The sequence below is a fragment of the Pinus tabuliformis genome, chromosome 9 (assembly GCF_031772625.1).
Source record: "Pinus tabuliformis cultivar Carrire ecotype Pingquan chromosome 9, CPIR1, whole genome shotgun sequence".
NCBI classification, from domain to species: Eukaryota; Viridiplantae; Streptophyta; class Pinopsida; order Pinales; family Pinaceae; genus Pinus; species Pinus tabuliformis.
This window is the reverse complement of record NC_142307.1, coordinates 774,288,873-774,304,510: the sequence shown is the minus strand read 5'-3', so window position 1 is coordinate 774,304,510 and position 15,638 is coordinate 774,288,873. Positions and strand designations below refer to the sequence as shown.

Here is a 15,638-nt window from a genome sequence, read left to right as displayed (position 1 = left end):
TACCTGCTCACAGATGTCATAGCACCCTAGATGTCTGAAACAAGTGACAGCCAACTGACAGGCCTACAATTCTCTGAGGTTTTATGGATCTTCCCTAATAATTTTGCCTCCCTTGTGTGGTTTTCTCTGATGTCGAGGTTTATCTGTCAAACTGTCACTGCCAATGTTTTCCTCCTCATAGTCTTTGTCTTCTCTATCCATGTTTGAAAAGTTTGAGGTTGTGCACTCCTAGAAAAGGGATGAAGGGAGTGAGTGAGAATGATTTAGGAGTGAGGGAATGGGAGATGACCTTGTGAGGTAATTTGGTGAGCTAGAAAATGAAGGGGAGGGTATGAATCATGAAAATGGGGGAGAGGGGCTTAGGTCCTTTTTTTTAACATAACTTGTGGGATGAAGGATGAGGGGGTATAAAATGTTATGGAACGATATAGGGGAGAGTTTCAAGACTTTAGTAATAGATGGTGGGAGAAATAGAGGGGATTAGGGTTCCTAAGGTGTAATTGAGGGAGAATATAGGGTTTCCCATTTGTCATGGTAAATTACCTTCAAATACTTCAATTGCAACTCAATGATGAGTTATAGTGAGGGAACTTACTTGTTTCATAGATGAGAGGTTTCTCTTGGAAGTTTTTATGAAGCTAAAGGCTTTTTTGGTCTTTGCTGCTCAACACGCAGTGCCCTCTTGAACACGCAGCGTAGTGTTATTTTGCACTTTCAAAAATGCCCTATGCACAGCGCCTAGCTTGTATGCGCAACGCCACCCCCTGAACGTGCAACGCCACCTCCACCGCCTGAAGCACGTAGCACCAAACTCCAAAAGCGCAACGCCACTTCTCCTTGGCCCAAAACTCACTCAACCTCTCCTCTTTTCTTCACTTTTTGACTCCTTTGCCAAATGAGAATGATGAATTTGAAAATGAAATGTGACACCTTATATAGGAGTAGATTTTGATTTTTCACTAGAAAAACCCACTTTCTAATGTTTCTTGACCTTTTTCAAATCTCTATTTTTAATGCCTTTTCTTTTTTGTTCCTTTTCAGGTGGACGATGCTCAATTTGAACTGATTTTTGTAATGTTTCTTTGTCTTGTAGCAAGGAGAGATCCATTGGTTCAATCAAGATCATTTATTACATAAAGTGACTTAAAATTACATAAGAAATACAAATTAACTCAAAATACTCTGTTTTCACCTCAAAAAAATGTTTTTTGAGGTGAAAATTACATTAGTTAAAAATATAATTATATAGTGACCAACTTACTAGCCATCATTCTTGATTTATTTATCATCCTCATACCCTTGTTGCCCTTTATTTACACCTTTAAATCATGCTCTTGACCTTGGAAATGAAACCCTAAGACCTAATGAAAACATACCTATGACCTAATGAAAATATGATTGCATTTTGGCCATGAAACCATGACTGAAGACAACCTGAAGATGGGTCAGAGAGTACACTTTATGAGGGAGAAAGTAGATTTTCTTAAGAAAAGACAACCATCAGTGAATCAGTTTGACATGACCAAATGAAATGATGTAAAAATTTCAGTATGGGACCCCTAAAATGAAAATGCAAAGAGAAAATTTGATCCCTAATGGAAATATGCAAATATTGACACTAACAGAACAGATGACCAACAATCCACTACATAAAGCACCTTTGCATACTAATTGCAGATTGACAATGAAAAATCTCATCGTCAAGGTTATAAAGTAAAGTCTCTTCTAACATCAAATGTTTGTGTCACTTGAAGATTTCTTTTATTGAAGGCGGTGGAATGTCATGATCTCATCCTTCACCTTGTTGACATGATAACTAGAAGAGCAATTTGCTTGTTATACTAAGACACAAAGATCCTATGACACATTCTCTTTTGATTCTGATACTTGTATTGCACAAGATAATTTGCACATACATTTTTGAGTTTAGAAAGATCTGATAACATATAAGCCAATGACATCACAATTTTGAATTATGATAAAGTTGCTTGGCATCCTGAAGCACAATTTGATTGAAGTTCAAGGTTAGACCTATGTAAAGACATTCCCTTAAGGTACGTGATCAAAAGCATAATGTTAATGACATATATTGTACTATTGCGAAAAGGATTCTTGTCAAATATGATGCCTTACATTATATTGTTGAAATTATGATTGCACTAACTAAAATGTGACCAATTCGAGATGTTACAAACCATATAAGATATGATCAATTTATGAGAAAGCTACTCATATTCAGAGGGAGCAAAGAAGCATAATGAAATGCCTTCATGAAGTAATTTGATGTGATAGATATTACAATGAAAAAGGAGACCGAGTTCCACTTCAAGTTTCAATACCAAAGTCATCTAGAGAAAAATGGTCATTTGCAAAACCTCTTATTATTACTACTACTATGTTGAGGGACAAGCTATTTGCATTGATGTTTAGTTGAGAATACATAGTTACAACAATAACAAAGTAATGTTGATAAGACATCTCACATTTATTAGAGGTCCTTAATATTGATACATCTACTTAGCTCTGACATCAAGATAGCACATCTTTGATTGCTTGAAGCCATGATGAATTTCATATTTTGAGGCATGGGGACACTATAATTTTTGGACGTTTAAATATGGAAAAGAATTTTCATATGACAAAGTTTGTTGGACTTGCAAAAGGTGTAAAATGAAAACTAGGGTTTGTAAATTCTAGAAGATTGGAAGTCTTAGATGTGAAAACCTAGTGTTAGTAGATAAAACCCAAGTTGGACCTAGATTAACATTTATGCTAAAAGAATAAACCCTAGCTCTTGCAAGGAATGGCATCATGCTAATGATGAGGACGAGGTTTGATAAATTTACAAGGATGCAAGAAGGCCAAAATCAAGAGAGAGCTAACATTTCCCTACAATATTCAAAAGATAAGTACTTTATATCTCTCTTCCTCGATTATTAGTGTTGTTATTGTTTTACTATTAGCCTCTCGTCTTTATATCCTTGCTTGATTACAATTGTTCTTCCATTGCCTCCCATTGAGGATTTCAAGTACATAGTAAAGGCTACTAACGCTCACGAAATAGACGGAAGTAGTGGAAGACGAAGCAATGCTTGAGACAAGAGGACTCTCCAATAATCGGTGATTTGTGTTGAGAGATATTGTACTGAATGAGATCCAAGTTCAGAGGAAGCACACAAATCAACAAGTTTGGAGTATCCATTGATTGTGTCGAAGAGAAGTCAATAGTGACTTCCCAATAGATTTACATGATCTATCATGCGGCAAATGGCAACATAGAAGTAAGATTTAAGAAGGTTCTCCTAGATATAGGGAGAGAATCATGAAAAGACATTTGTTCCAGTTACCAAGTACACTACTATTAGAATTATTGTTGCTTTTGTTATGGAATTACATCATGTGGATGTAGATGCCATTTTTCTCCATGAAGAATTTGAGGAAGAAGTGTACATGGAATCACCTCAAGGCTTTGAGGGCCATGAAGAAGTCTCTAGCTTGCAAATAGAATATTATACCTATGATTTGGATTGATGGATCAAGTTTGATCCTATATGATTTGTTTCTAATAGAAGCAGAAGGACTCGTGTTAGAGGGAGCAGTTGTGGCCAAAGGAATTCCTTCTGTAACAGATGGAGCAATCAAGGGGCCTTGTTTTAGCTTGAGAGGAAGTTGATCTCTAAGTTCGAGATGATGGACTGTCATTGACATTGTTAGGTTAAATCACTGATATGATAGAAAGCAACAGTGGAAAAGGGAGTAGCTAGGATTACCACAGCAAAAGTTGTTTCAAAAAGAGCATCTAGTTAAGGTAACCAAAAAGAAGTCGATCAATATATGGTTGAACCAAGGTATGAAGCTCAATATGTGTTGAAGTACCAGCATGATACAACTAGCTATGGCACCTCCAGTTATGGTTAGATGTCTCAAATAGTAAAGTACAACTACAGGGATTCATAGATTTTGATTTGGCAAAGAGTACAGAAGACAAAAAGAGTTCATAAGGATGTTGAATCTTTTTGGGCTCAGTTATGATTTCTTGGATGAGCAAGAAGTAGGCATTCGTCACACTATGTATTGTAGAGGTCGAATATATTGCAACTTGGTTGGCAAGTTGAAAAGTAGTATGGCTTCATAAAATACTTGCAAGATTGTTTGATCAAGTGTAGGTGACAACCATAATGAAAAGCCAAAGCACAGTGAGATCTAGTACCAAGACATGTTACAGAAGGAAGCAGTGTGGTTCCAACACTATTCTATATTCAATCATATTGCTAACAAATCATCTATCCCAAGATTAAGCATGTATACTTCGACGAGAAGGTTGGAGTGATTTCTCTCAAGCAAAAGAGAGTGATGAAATTGCAACAGCAAGGGCAGTCATTCCCCCTAGGTCAAGTTGAACAGGATTAGGGAGAATGATTCAAAGTGTTGATGTGATAGCATAAGGGACAAACATTCTCCTTGTGTCAACTGTGTTGATAAAAATTAAGGAGAAAGGTCCAATAGAGGACAGCCATTCTTTTTGTGTCAAGTATGTTGATTGGAATTAGGAAGAATGATCTTAGAGGCCCATAATCACTCAGTTGAGTGGATGCCTTTCAACATCAAACTCAAAATCTCCAATTAGGTTAAGTGAACACATTTAGCTATTCATGAATAGAAACCTTTGGAGATTCACAATGACTCAAAGATATTGACCAAAATGATGGTGAACCAAAACTAGTCTGTATAACATGTGTCCGAGGGACCAGAGTTAGGGTGACTTGTTGATGATAATGTTGTACCATGTGTCAGGGGTATTGAGTAAGATTACAGTGATAGTGCACCATAGGTGAGAAGTATCCACTGGAATTATGGTAACTAATAGATGTTATTGATTTACCAAGTGTCAAGAGTTGTTGACCAGGTAATCAAATGATATTTATGTTGATGATGCTAGTGATGAATTGTTCTAACTTTTTCTTAGAGAAATTTATCAACAAGAGAACATCTAGATGGTCATTATGAATACCTCCCTAGTTAAGAGGGAGTGTTTAATTTTGTAGCTATGTTGGGTCTTCATAATTAATATTTTAGCCATTGAATTATGTAAGACATGTTCTTCATGTCATTTTTACTTTAGCCCTTAAAATATAATTAATATAAGAGAGGCTCTTCATCTGGTTTCAAAAGAGAATTTTTGAATTTTTGACTCCAAATAAGGTCAAATCAGCCCTCCTTCAATTCAAGTCAGGCCCAGGCAGAGAGACACACATTTAGCCAGCCAGAATCACTATATATATGCTATTCGACCTCCTCTTGGGAAATTTGAATCACACAATAAAATACATTTTCTAGCCATCTAAATGAATAAGAAGAAAAGGACGACGAAGAAGGACAGCGATATATCATGCATTCTCTCTCTTGTTTGACCTCGCACATGTGAGCTTCTGAGGGTTTTCTAGGTAGCGATTTCTAGGCATAGGTCCAAGTTTCTAAGAAATTCTAAGAGGCTAAACTCCAACATAGACAGATCGACTACGTCGATTTGATTGGTAATCTTTGTGACTTGACCTAAGGGAAAGTTTACTAGGTTTGACCATAGTGATATTGTTGGTTAGTTTGACCTTATTCTTGGTTAGAAGAATTAGATGTATATTTGTTGAATTGAATAATTTCTCTAAGGAAAAGATTGTTGCGTTTTTCCCCATGTGGGTTTTCCCAGAGTAAACTCTTGCCTCTCTGGTTTGGTTGTCTTGTTGTCTCTCTATGATCCTACTGGCATTTTTCTTCTACTATTGAGATCTTTAAATACTATAAAAAATTAACATTAGAAATTATAACTAATTATTTGTTAGAAAATCCTATCAAAAATCAGCATTACTACTCTACAATGTTTTGTTTTTTTTATATGTACTTTTTATCATTTTGACACCAATTTTATTTAACAATCATATCTAATTCTATCACTGAATGCAGAAAGACTTTCAATAATAAATTTCTTTTAATATTATTATTAAAAGTTACATGCAAAACTTTATTTCATTAATAAAATGATAATACTAAAAGTTACATGCAAAATTTATTTTATAATAAAAGTGTATTTTTATTAGTAAACAAATAAAAAAAACAAAACTCCAAAACTTCGTAATTTTTTAGAATAATTTTTTTTATCTATACATTAATAAAAATGTTTATCAAGTTATTCTGTACCTGCTTGAAACAAGAATTAACAAAATGTATGTTGCATGGGAGTGATAAACTGGAAGGCTACATCATTCATATATATATATATATATATATCCAATGGATTAACTCGATAGGTTCAAACAAACTGTTTCAAGGGACAGTTCATCGTGAGGCTCCCAATTCTACTCACGGAGGTTATTGTTTAATGGATTAGCTCCATCAATTTAGAAAGAGTGTCAAAGCCAAGTTCGTCATGAGATCTTCCGCTCTAATCAGGTTGAGATTCAAATTCAGTTAAATCTTACTAGGTTACCTACCATCACTATGGCTAGCAGTTGAGTTACCCTCTATCTGGATGTTTATGGGAAGAGGGAAGAATCCGAGAGACCTCCCTTAACGTATTTGTACACAAGATCCCCTCCTCTCACACACACATAAAAAATATTCCAGAATGTAAATCTAAAATTTGATTAAAAAAAAATAGGCCATTTTTCCTTCAAAATATTCCAGAACGTAAATCTAAAATTTGATAAAGAATGTGCCTCTGTGCCTCACCATAACCAATTAGAGATTAATAGAGGGACGGAATTATATTATCCCAGCATAAAATTTTCCTAATTCAATAATAATGTTTCCGAAATTGATTCTATAAACCAAGACATTCTGCTTATGGAAACCATCTGCTGGCAACACCAGGAAACGGAACATCTGTACTATCTTCGAAGCTATTTTATAGATAGGCTGCATGACAAAAGCATAGCTTCTCCGAAGAACTTTAGAACATTTAATAACAAGTTTGGTATTTACTATTTCCTTTTTCGATCAGGCCAGTCTCGCTAACAAAATCTACTCCAAGAAGAAACTCTGACCTTCAAAGATGATCCTCTCCCTTAATGATCTTCATGTGTAAAAAACACTGTTATCATCAAAAGTTCAATACATGTTAACAACGGCTACCTCAAATTTCTTGCAGCTTGGCCCCCCAGCCTTATGAAAATACTTTTGCTAATGGTCTTCTTCTGGCCTTTATCCATGAGCTGCATGTCCATCATCGTAAATTGAAGAAATAATTACTGTGTTCAACTAATTTTTAATTTCCCATAGTTGAGATAACGTAAAATTTGACTCCATGAAATTCTTACTAAGCAAAGCCTTTTGTTTATTGCTACACTATGAGTCAATGATTGTATATAAGAAAATGGAAAAATACATACCAAAAGCTGTCCAGCGATCTCCATGTTTTCCTTGCAAATGTCCTCAACCTTATTTCGAGATATTTATTAAACAATGCCATGACAGTGCTAGTGACAATGAATAATGCTTTCCAAGATGAAAATGCCAACAAAAATACAAGAAGATAGGGACTCGGAAAGAAAGGAATCTGGTTTCTGTCAAAGTTTGCCTTCGTCAATTGCCTTTATGGCTTGGGGAATCTTAAAGGTGTGCCTTAACTACTCAGACATCAGATGATATCAAAAAAATTGTTGTTCGGGGTCATAAAAACCTGCAAGTAAAGCAACAATGATCCAAACCATTAAGAGCCCTACTACGGCAACCCTTAAAATATGAGTATAGCTACGATCTGTAGACAGTTCATCCTCATAGTAGCTCCCTTGTTCTTCTTCTCCGTCATATTCACCACGTAACAATTCTCTGCCGGGAGTTAAAACATCCCTACCACTGTCGGCAGAAGGCCCTCTACAGTGAGAGCATGTACAATCACCACCGAAAAAGGACGGAACCGACTCAAGATATTCAGCAAGTGCCCTTTGGTAATTATCTCCCATGATATGTAGCTTTTTCCGTGTAGCAGGCTTCAAAACCTGGAAAAAAATTAGAAAAAAATTATAAAAGAATGTTCTAAAAGACCACGAAATAGGGGTAGAAACGACATAAGAATTTATTTCTTACTCCTTTGAATCTATGATAGGTTCTTTATTTTCTATAGTATAAAGCATGACTGAATACCATTGAGAGATCTGTTTGTTAGGAAAAAATTAAGGACCAAACCAAAAGGAAACCAAATGTGCAAGCCGCTCGCAAAACAAGATTGTTCTGATACAGAATGAAATACAAAAATTAATAGATTAGAACTTGTATTCTACTATTCAAGCGCATGTCCTAAGAAATTAGCAACTTTTTATCCACCACGTCCTCTCTTTTATTTAATTATATTCTACCATTGATATTATCCATTCACTGCGCTCAGCTATTTATTATCCTCCACTAACTACATTATGCTATTTCTTATTATTCTCCACTTTTTGGTATTTCGGTTTTTATATCATTTCCTCCAGTTTAAGTGACTGTCCTCCCGGTTTAAGAGCCGCACTAGACCCCTTGAAAAATAACTATTCATCAAAGAAAAATGCAAAAAGAAAAAATCTAACATTAAAATAAACCAGTAACATGAGTTACTCCATCAAGAGCAACAGTAGTGACAAAGATTATGATGTTGCAACAGAGGGTCATGTTGGGACAGATGGAAGTGGGAGTGGAAGTGCCACCTCATCAATTGAAACCCACGGCAATTTCTTCCCATAAAAGGCATTGATCAAATATGCAAAGTAGGAATTAAATGTTAAAAACCCCTTTTTTGCTATATGCAACCAATGTACATAAGGCCCTGTTACCTCAAAATCTAGTAGCCTAGTGCAAAGTCTCATTAGGGACTCTAAGTCTTAGGGCAATAATGAGATCCACCACCATCACCTCAATGGCTTCTCCCTTGTTATTTTGAGGTTAGGTGTTATTCCCACAAGGTAGGCTTCCCCAGCAAGACTTAAAGGTAAGATGACCTATGGAATTAATCCAAATGGTTCTTGAAGGAGCTTGCAAAAACACCCTATAAGGATCTTCAATGAAAGAGAGGCATGGGGTCTAAGAGAGTTGATGGAATAGAGGAAAAAACTAGCAAAGCCTTGGAGGCCAAAATAAGGTCTAGAGATACTCAAATAAACTTTTCTACTAGCCAACATCAACTCATAAAATTTTATTATAATAAATTAGGGTTTTAGGAGTACATAGATTTACAGCATGCAAAATGATATAACAGCAACGGAAATAGCCTATTTATGGTATGCTCAATAATGGGCTTAAGGCTATTGATGAGTGTAAACAAGGGATAGGTCAACAATGTGTTTTTGGTGGTTGAAAATTGGAAATAAAACATGCTATAAATGACAGATTTTGCTTTCATACAAATAATAGATGCAATGCTTGCTTAAACACAATAACATATAAGTGCAATTTAGCTATAAAATGCAGATTTAACCAACCCCTAACCCTAGTTTACCATGAAATAAAGAAAAATGGAAAATTAGAATTGATCGACGGGCCCTAGGCTCTTTCAATGAATTGGGCAATGTGAAAAATTTCAACCATTAACTTCTTCAATAGAGAAATACAGTAAACAATGAGACAAGAGACACCAAAAATTCTGATCAATAACCAAGGCAAAACCCCACAAGGGGGAAAACCCAGAAATCTTTTCTTATGAGAGAGTTCAATACATCAAAATATACCAGTCAAAATGCAAATCTCTGACCTCAATAAATGCCAAGTCAAACCAGTCAAATGAGAGACAAAAGTCAATGCACTGTCCAAGTGAAAGTCAACAATAGAGGTGCTGAAATTCGGTCTTGTAATTTCCTCAAAATTTCGAGCAGAGCTCTGAGTTTGAACTGTGGTCAAACATTCAGTCAACAGCCAAACAACAGAGTCAAAATTCAGTCAACAACCAATCAATGAACAGTGAATGAACCAAGGAATATTTGGCATCCAAATCTGGTCAAAAGCTCGGTCTAACAGCATCAAGAAATCCCAAGTCAACATTGGTCAAACAAAGGTCAGCACAGAAACAAATCTTCTTCTTCTCCTCACACATGTGAACAAGTCTTGTTTCAAATCGAATGGACGAGATGATGATGATACCAAATGAGGTCAATCGAATGCCAATATATATGAGTGCTAGGCTAAGTTGCATTGAAACGGATACGGGAACAGATATGGATGCGGGGTTTGAAACAGATATGGCAAATTTTCAAAAAATCTAGATACAATATGGCAAGGAAAAGGCACATATATATTTATGTAAAAACGAAAAATAAATAAATAAATAAGAATTTCATATTACCATTCATCTTTTAGAATCTAGATTCTATATCTCAAAATACATAATCAATTATCGTCTATCATCATCATCAATTCAACATAAACATTGTCATCATCATTAATGATTATTATATCATTCATCATTCATCATTCAACATACCATGAAGTTTCTGTTTCAAATTTCAATCATCAACATGACAGGTTAAAACATCATCCCTAAAATTAATAATGGACACTACATAGTACAAAGTACAAAATGAACTAACTGGCAATCTACTATCATTATTCATAATTCATATGGCATATTATAGTATTCAATATTCATTGCTCAAAAGTTTAAAACACCATCATAAATTACATTTACATATCATCAAATATGTCTTCCTTCATGTCACTAAGAACCACATACTCTCCAGGGGCCAGAGCATTGCTGCCATGTCCACTTGAAGATCCAACTATTAGTGCCTCCTCATCAAACAAAGTCATATAAGACCTGGCATTCAACGTCATATCCAAGTTAGGCAACTCTGGTTCCACATCCCATAGTTTGGTGGGCTCAAATTTGTATTCATCTCTCTTGTGTGACAGCGCGCAAAGGTTCATATGAACATACACTAGTTCTCCAGCCTCCGTAGAGCCCAATCTGTTTTGCTTCACTGAATGGATGAAGCCATGGGTACCCCAGTTCCTTTCTGCTGAAGACAAACTAGCAACCTGAGACAAAATCCTGATGGCCAATTTTTGGATATGTGGAAGTTCCCCACCATAGTAGTTCCACTAATCAATTGGACTTAATCTGGTCTTGTCCCGCATACAATCAATATCAGCACCCCAACCCTCTGATCCCACAAAATGAGCAAACTTTGAACGAATCTGAATACCAAACTCAGGATCTACAAAAAGCTTTTTTAAATCCTTGTGAGACTTCTGGGTCTTTGTTTGGTGCGGTTCTACCTGGGTGACTTAGCAACTCTATAGCATAATATTTTGGATTCACTTCATATGCCAAAATGTGCAATGGGGTGGTCATCTTGTTCCACCTTTTGGTCAATATATCTTTTAATTCTCTGTAAAAAAATTCATCTGGGTCCTTCTTAGCATTTATAACCATTCTTATCTTCTCTATCATGGAACCAATGCCCTCATACACCTTTCCCAAATTAGGCATATTTGCGTCAAACAGGCGGAGAAAATCCACAATTAGCTTAGTAAATGCCAATACCCTATCCCACCATTCATCATCAACAACCAACCTTTTCACTGGTTGTGCTCTTTCAAATTGGGATTGCCTCCATCGATTCCAAAGAGAACTGCATACCATTGATTGTAATGCGTCTTTCACCTGCATAAGCCTTGTTAAGACTATGATGTGAGAAGCAAAACGAGTATTGGCAACCTGCAAGTGCCAAATTGCCAATGTTTCAATAAATTAAAAATCATAATTTGAATGAATAACTATTATGATTCATGAATCATGACATTTGAGAATCCAATTTACCTATTTGAATTTAGAGTCATAGAAATTAGAATTTATGAAATAAACGTTAAAGTTTAGGTACCTTAACGAGCTTCAACTTCGCAAATTCCCTATAGATGCCTTGGGACATGTGGTGATTTGTGATGAAGGCTTGAATTTCTTTTGCCCCTTCAAAAATAACTCAAATCCACTCAATTTGCTTTCCCATCTTGCTCAACATGAGGTTTAATGAATGTACAGCACAAGGGGTCCAAAAGATGTGTTGATATTTGCCTTCAATAATTAGGCTTGCCTCTCTACACACCGTTGCATTGTCAGTGATTACCTGGACAACATTTTCTGGCCCCACCAATTCAATTCCTTCAATCAAGATGTCAGCAATGAATTGGGAATCTTTCAACTGCCCCTCACAATCCACTTCCTTCAAAAACATTGCCCCCTTTGGACTTTGAGCAATCACATTAATCAAAGGCATATCCCTTTGATCTTTCCATCCAACAGAAATGATGGACACCCCTGAAATGCGCCATCAATTGCGAATGGGGCATAATTTAGCCTCCAAATCTAACTTCTCAGCACTCAACATTGTAATGCGGACTTTCTCATATCCAGGGCTCTTGTACCCTTTTGAGACTTCATTCACTGATTTTATCATCTTTGCCCAGTAAGGAGATCGCACAAGGTTAAAGGAAAGACCATTTGCATAAATGCATTGACCTATAGCTACATTTGTCATCTCTCAAGCATCAATATTAAAACTCCTTTCAAGCGGTCCCAAATTAGACCACTTTGAACCAAGGTTGACAATTCCATGAGAGGGAAGCGGAGGCTTTAATGAAGATGCTCCCAACCTTGTTGGTTGTTTGAATTGAAAGGCAGGATTTGCCTCATTTGCTTTATCATCCACCTCGTCTTATTCTTTATGATATTTTGCAAGTTTTGCCTTGCTTAAACCATTTCCATCTATCCCATTCTCTTTAGGTGGGCCAATGCATATTTGAACCCCATTGCCTTTTAACCCAAGTAAATGTGCTATAACCAGGGTGGATGATCCCTTATACTCCTTTTTACACTCACTGCAAACCCATGCCAATGATCCCCCTCCTTGGATCTTCCCAACAACAGTTACATATTTCCAAAGCGGTGATTCTGGATCAACTTCAGAGGCAGATTCAATTTCATCTTCCACTTCCTCTGCGTCACGAATGGTTGAACTTGAAGTTGCCATGATGATGATGTAAATGAAACTACAAAATAAAATTGACAATTACAAATTGCTCTAGTTATAACTTAAAACTTAAAACATACTAAACAATATTGAGTTAAAATGAGTGAGATGGATATATTTCGATGTAAAAAGTGTGAATAATAGTATCTTGTCACAAGGTAATCATTTTGAAACTTGCAACTACACTAGCAATATGTACAATGAAAGAGATTTAGTAGCACGTTGAAATCAATCTTTCTTATATTGATTAGATACTACTTGTTAACTAATGAACATAACAAACTGCACCAGCGACCAAAGTAACTAACCTATGGTGCAACTACAAATTGGAACTATATATGCATCTTCGCTATGGCTATAATTCCTTTATCTAGGCCCTTGAAATCAGCCATTGAGGATGGGAACCCTTGTGAGGGCTCATTCCCAACTCAGCTATGACAAATATTTGAAGTAGCAGAGGATATGAGGACAGGGTTTTATGCTACATGATCAAGCATATGAAGATGCATATGAAGATGCTAACTCCAGAGGTTGCAGAGGGCTCATAAGATAGCTACTTTAATATTGGATGTGATAGTTGACTCTTCCATCTACCTAAATCAAAGGAGAATTTTATGGATATTATTATTGTTCCATTCATTGACTATTGTGAACTTGTAGTGTTGAAGCCTGAATGTTGTTGCAATTTGTAAATATTATGATAGTTGGATTCTGGAACACAAAATTAGATTGTGAGTTCTCTAGTATTGAATGAGAAAAAGTTGTTTTCACATGTCACGCGACTTGGATTTGTTGTTGGATATGATTCTCCAACCCTTAAAGAAGGCTTATCTGAACAGTTGACCCCAGTTTCAATGGATGTTGCTTCCAATAGCATTAATATGGGAAGAGTGGGTGTTTCTGCAAATGGTGGTATGTAAGCAAAACCATTTTAAGTATTTTATATAGGCCCTTATTAAAATAAGTCAAAAAATATTGTGATTTGTCACCAAGTAGTTGTCCATTTAATTTTTTATGTTGTTAGCATCCTTCATATATTGAGTTAAATTAGAGCAGAAACCTTATTCCTAACAGAAAAACGAATAATCAATTTATCAGTGTCAGCTAGTGGCTCCGAATAGAGAAAATGTACCTACGCCTACTCTCACGGCGACTCCAACAAGTCAATGGCCACAGCTCCAACAACAAGGTAAGGGAATGGCTCCAATTACGTTGAGCAGGCTCTATGCCTTGTGGCTCCAACTGTTGAGTGTCACGGTGATGACTTGTCTAGGTTCCAACAGCAGCTCAAGCGATGGCGAATAATGCTCACGGTGGCGGCGGCTCTAATATTCAACAACAGCGCGACTTCAAATGCCCAATCGATCGGTTGATTAAGTGAAAGGTCAGTCGATTAGGTGAAGGTGTCACTTTTAATGAAGTGAAACCTAAAAAAAAAAAATTAATACAATCGTTCCTGACGCTTTTAAGGTGGATCTAATTCTGGAAATCCAAAAACAGATCATGATTATAAAAATAAATAAATTGAAAACCTCTCAAATATGTTTCCATTCACAAAACCGGTGTTTCGAAATTTTGGAAACGGTAAAAAAACATTTTTGTGGTGTTTTGGAGGAGGACCGTTCCCATTTCCATTTCAGAAACGGGTAACAACGTTTCCAATAACTTAGGTGCTAGAAGGTGGGTTTTTACCATAGGGTCAAACCCCTTCATGTAATAGGGCCAACTTGTGCAAATGAGGCCAACTTGGTCAACATGAAAATTCATAATTTCTCCTTTTGTTTTGACAATGAAAACACGACCAAAGCTACCAATTTTCAACACTCCCTCTTAGTCAGGGAGGTACTTTTCATTATTTCAAGAGAGAGAGAGAGAGATCAATCTCCCTGACTAATCCATTGGTCTCTCAGTAATAACCCAAGGGAGAGATCATATGTACAAGTCTCATCATAAGGAAATATACCTAGCATCAAACTCATCCCATAAGTCAAAACCCAATGGCATCAGGGTCGGCACCCAACTGACCAATGGGATCAATCAATGAGGCCAAAATTCTCTAACCATATGTAATGGTTTCTCAATCAAGCACAATGACTCAAAAGAGTAATCAAGATCAAACTCTTTGACCATACTAATGGTCTCCCAGTGAAACCCAATCACCTAAGAGAGTACACAGGATCTGTCTCCTCGACCATAAACAAGGGTCTCTCGGTCAAGCTCAATGGCCTAAGGGAGGAATCCCTATCTCAATATCAAACTCCCCAACCATATAGTCTCTTGGTCCACGACCCAAGGGAGGAATCCTAGTCTCGATGTCAAAAGTCTCAATCTCCTCGACCATATGGTCTCTCAGTCAAATGCAATGACTCAAGCGAAAGTACTCAAAATCAATGTCCCCGACCAAACCTACTGGCCTCTCAGTCAAACATAATGATTTAAGGGATCACTCCAAGCCTCAAAACCAAACTCCCCAACCACATTGGTTTCTCTATCAATCTCAATGACCCAAGGGAGTAACCAAGACAATCTTCCCGACCATAAATCTCGGTCTCTTAGCTAGGCCCAAGGAAGATTGTCAATCACATGATGCTATACAATCAATGCTCCCTCTCTCAAAGAGAGGGATTCTCAACAACTCCAAGTTGTTCTCTA

General features: G+C 36.5%; 1 protein-coding gene across 3 annotated transcripts in view; it reads right to left on the bottom strand.

Moving 5' to 3' along the window:
- Positions 1-7,420: 7,420 nt before the first annotated feature.
- The window catches only part of LOC149151012 (SEC14 cytosolic factor family protein / phosphoglyceride transfer family protein), a 232,206-nt gene continuing 223,988 nt past the window's right edge, over positions 7,421-15,638 (bottom strand). For all 3 annotated transcript variants that reach the window (XM_089446003.1, XM_089446002.1, XM_089446004.1), the window contains one exon: positions 7,421-7,991. In XM_089446003.1, coding sequence (XP_089302129.1) covers positions 7,641-7,991 — 351 coding nt within the window. In that variant the 3' untranslated portion in view covers positions 7,421-7,640. The remainder of the gene's footprint in view (positions 7,992-15,638) is intronic.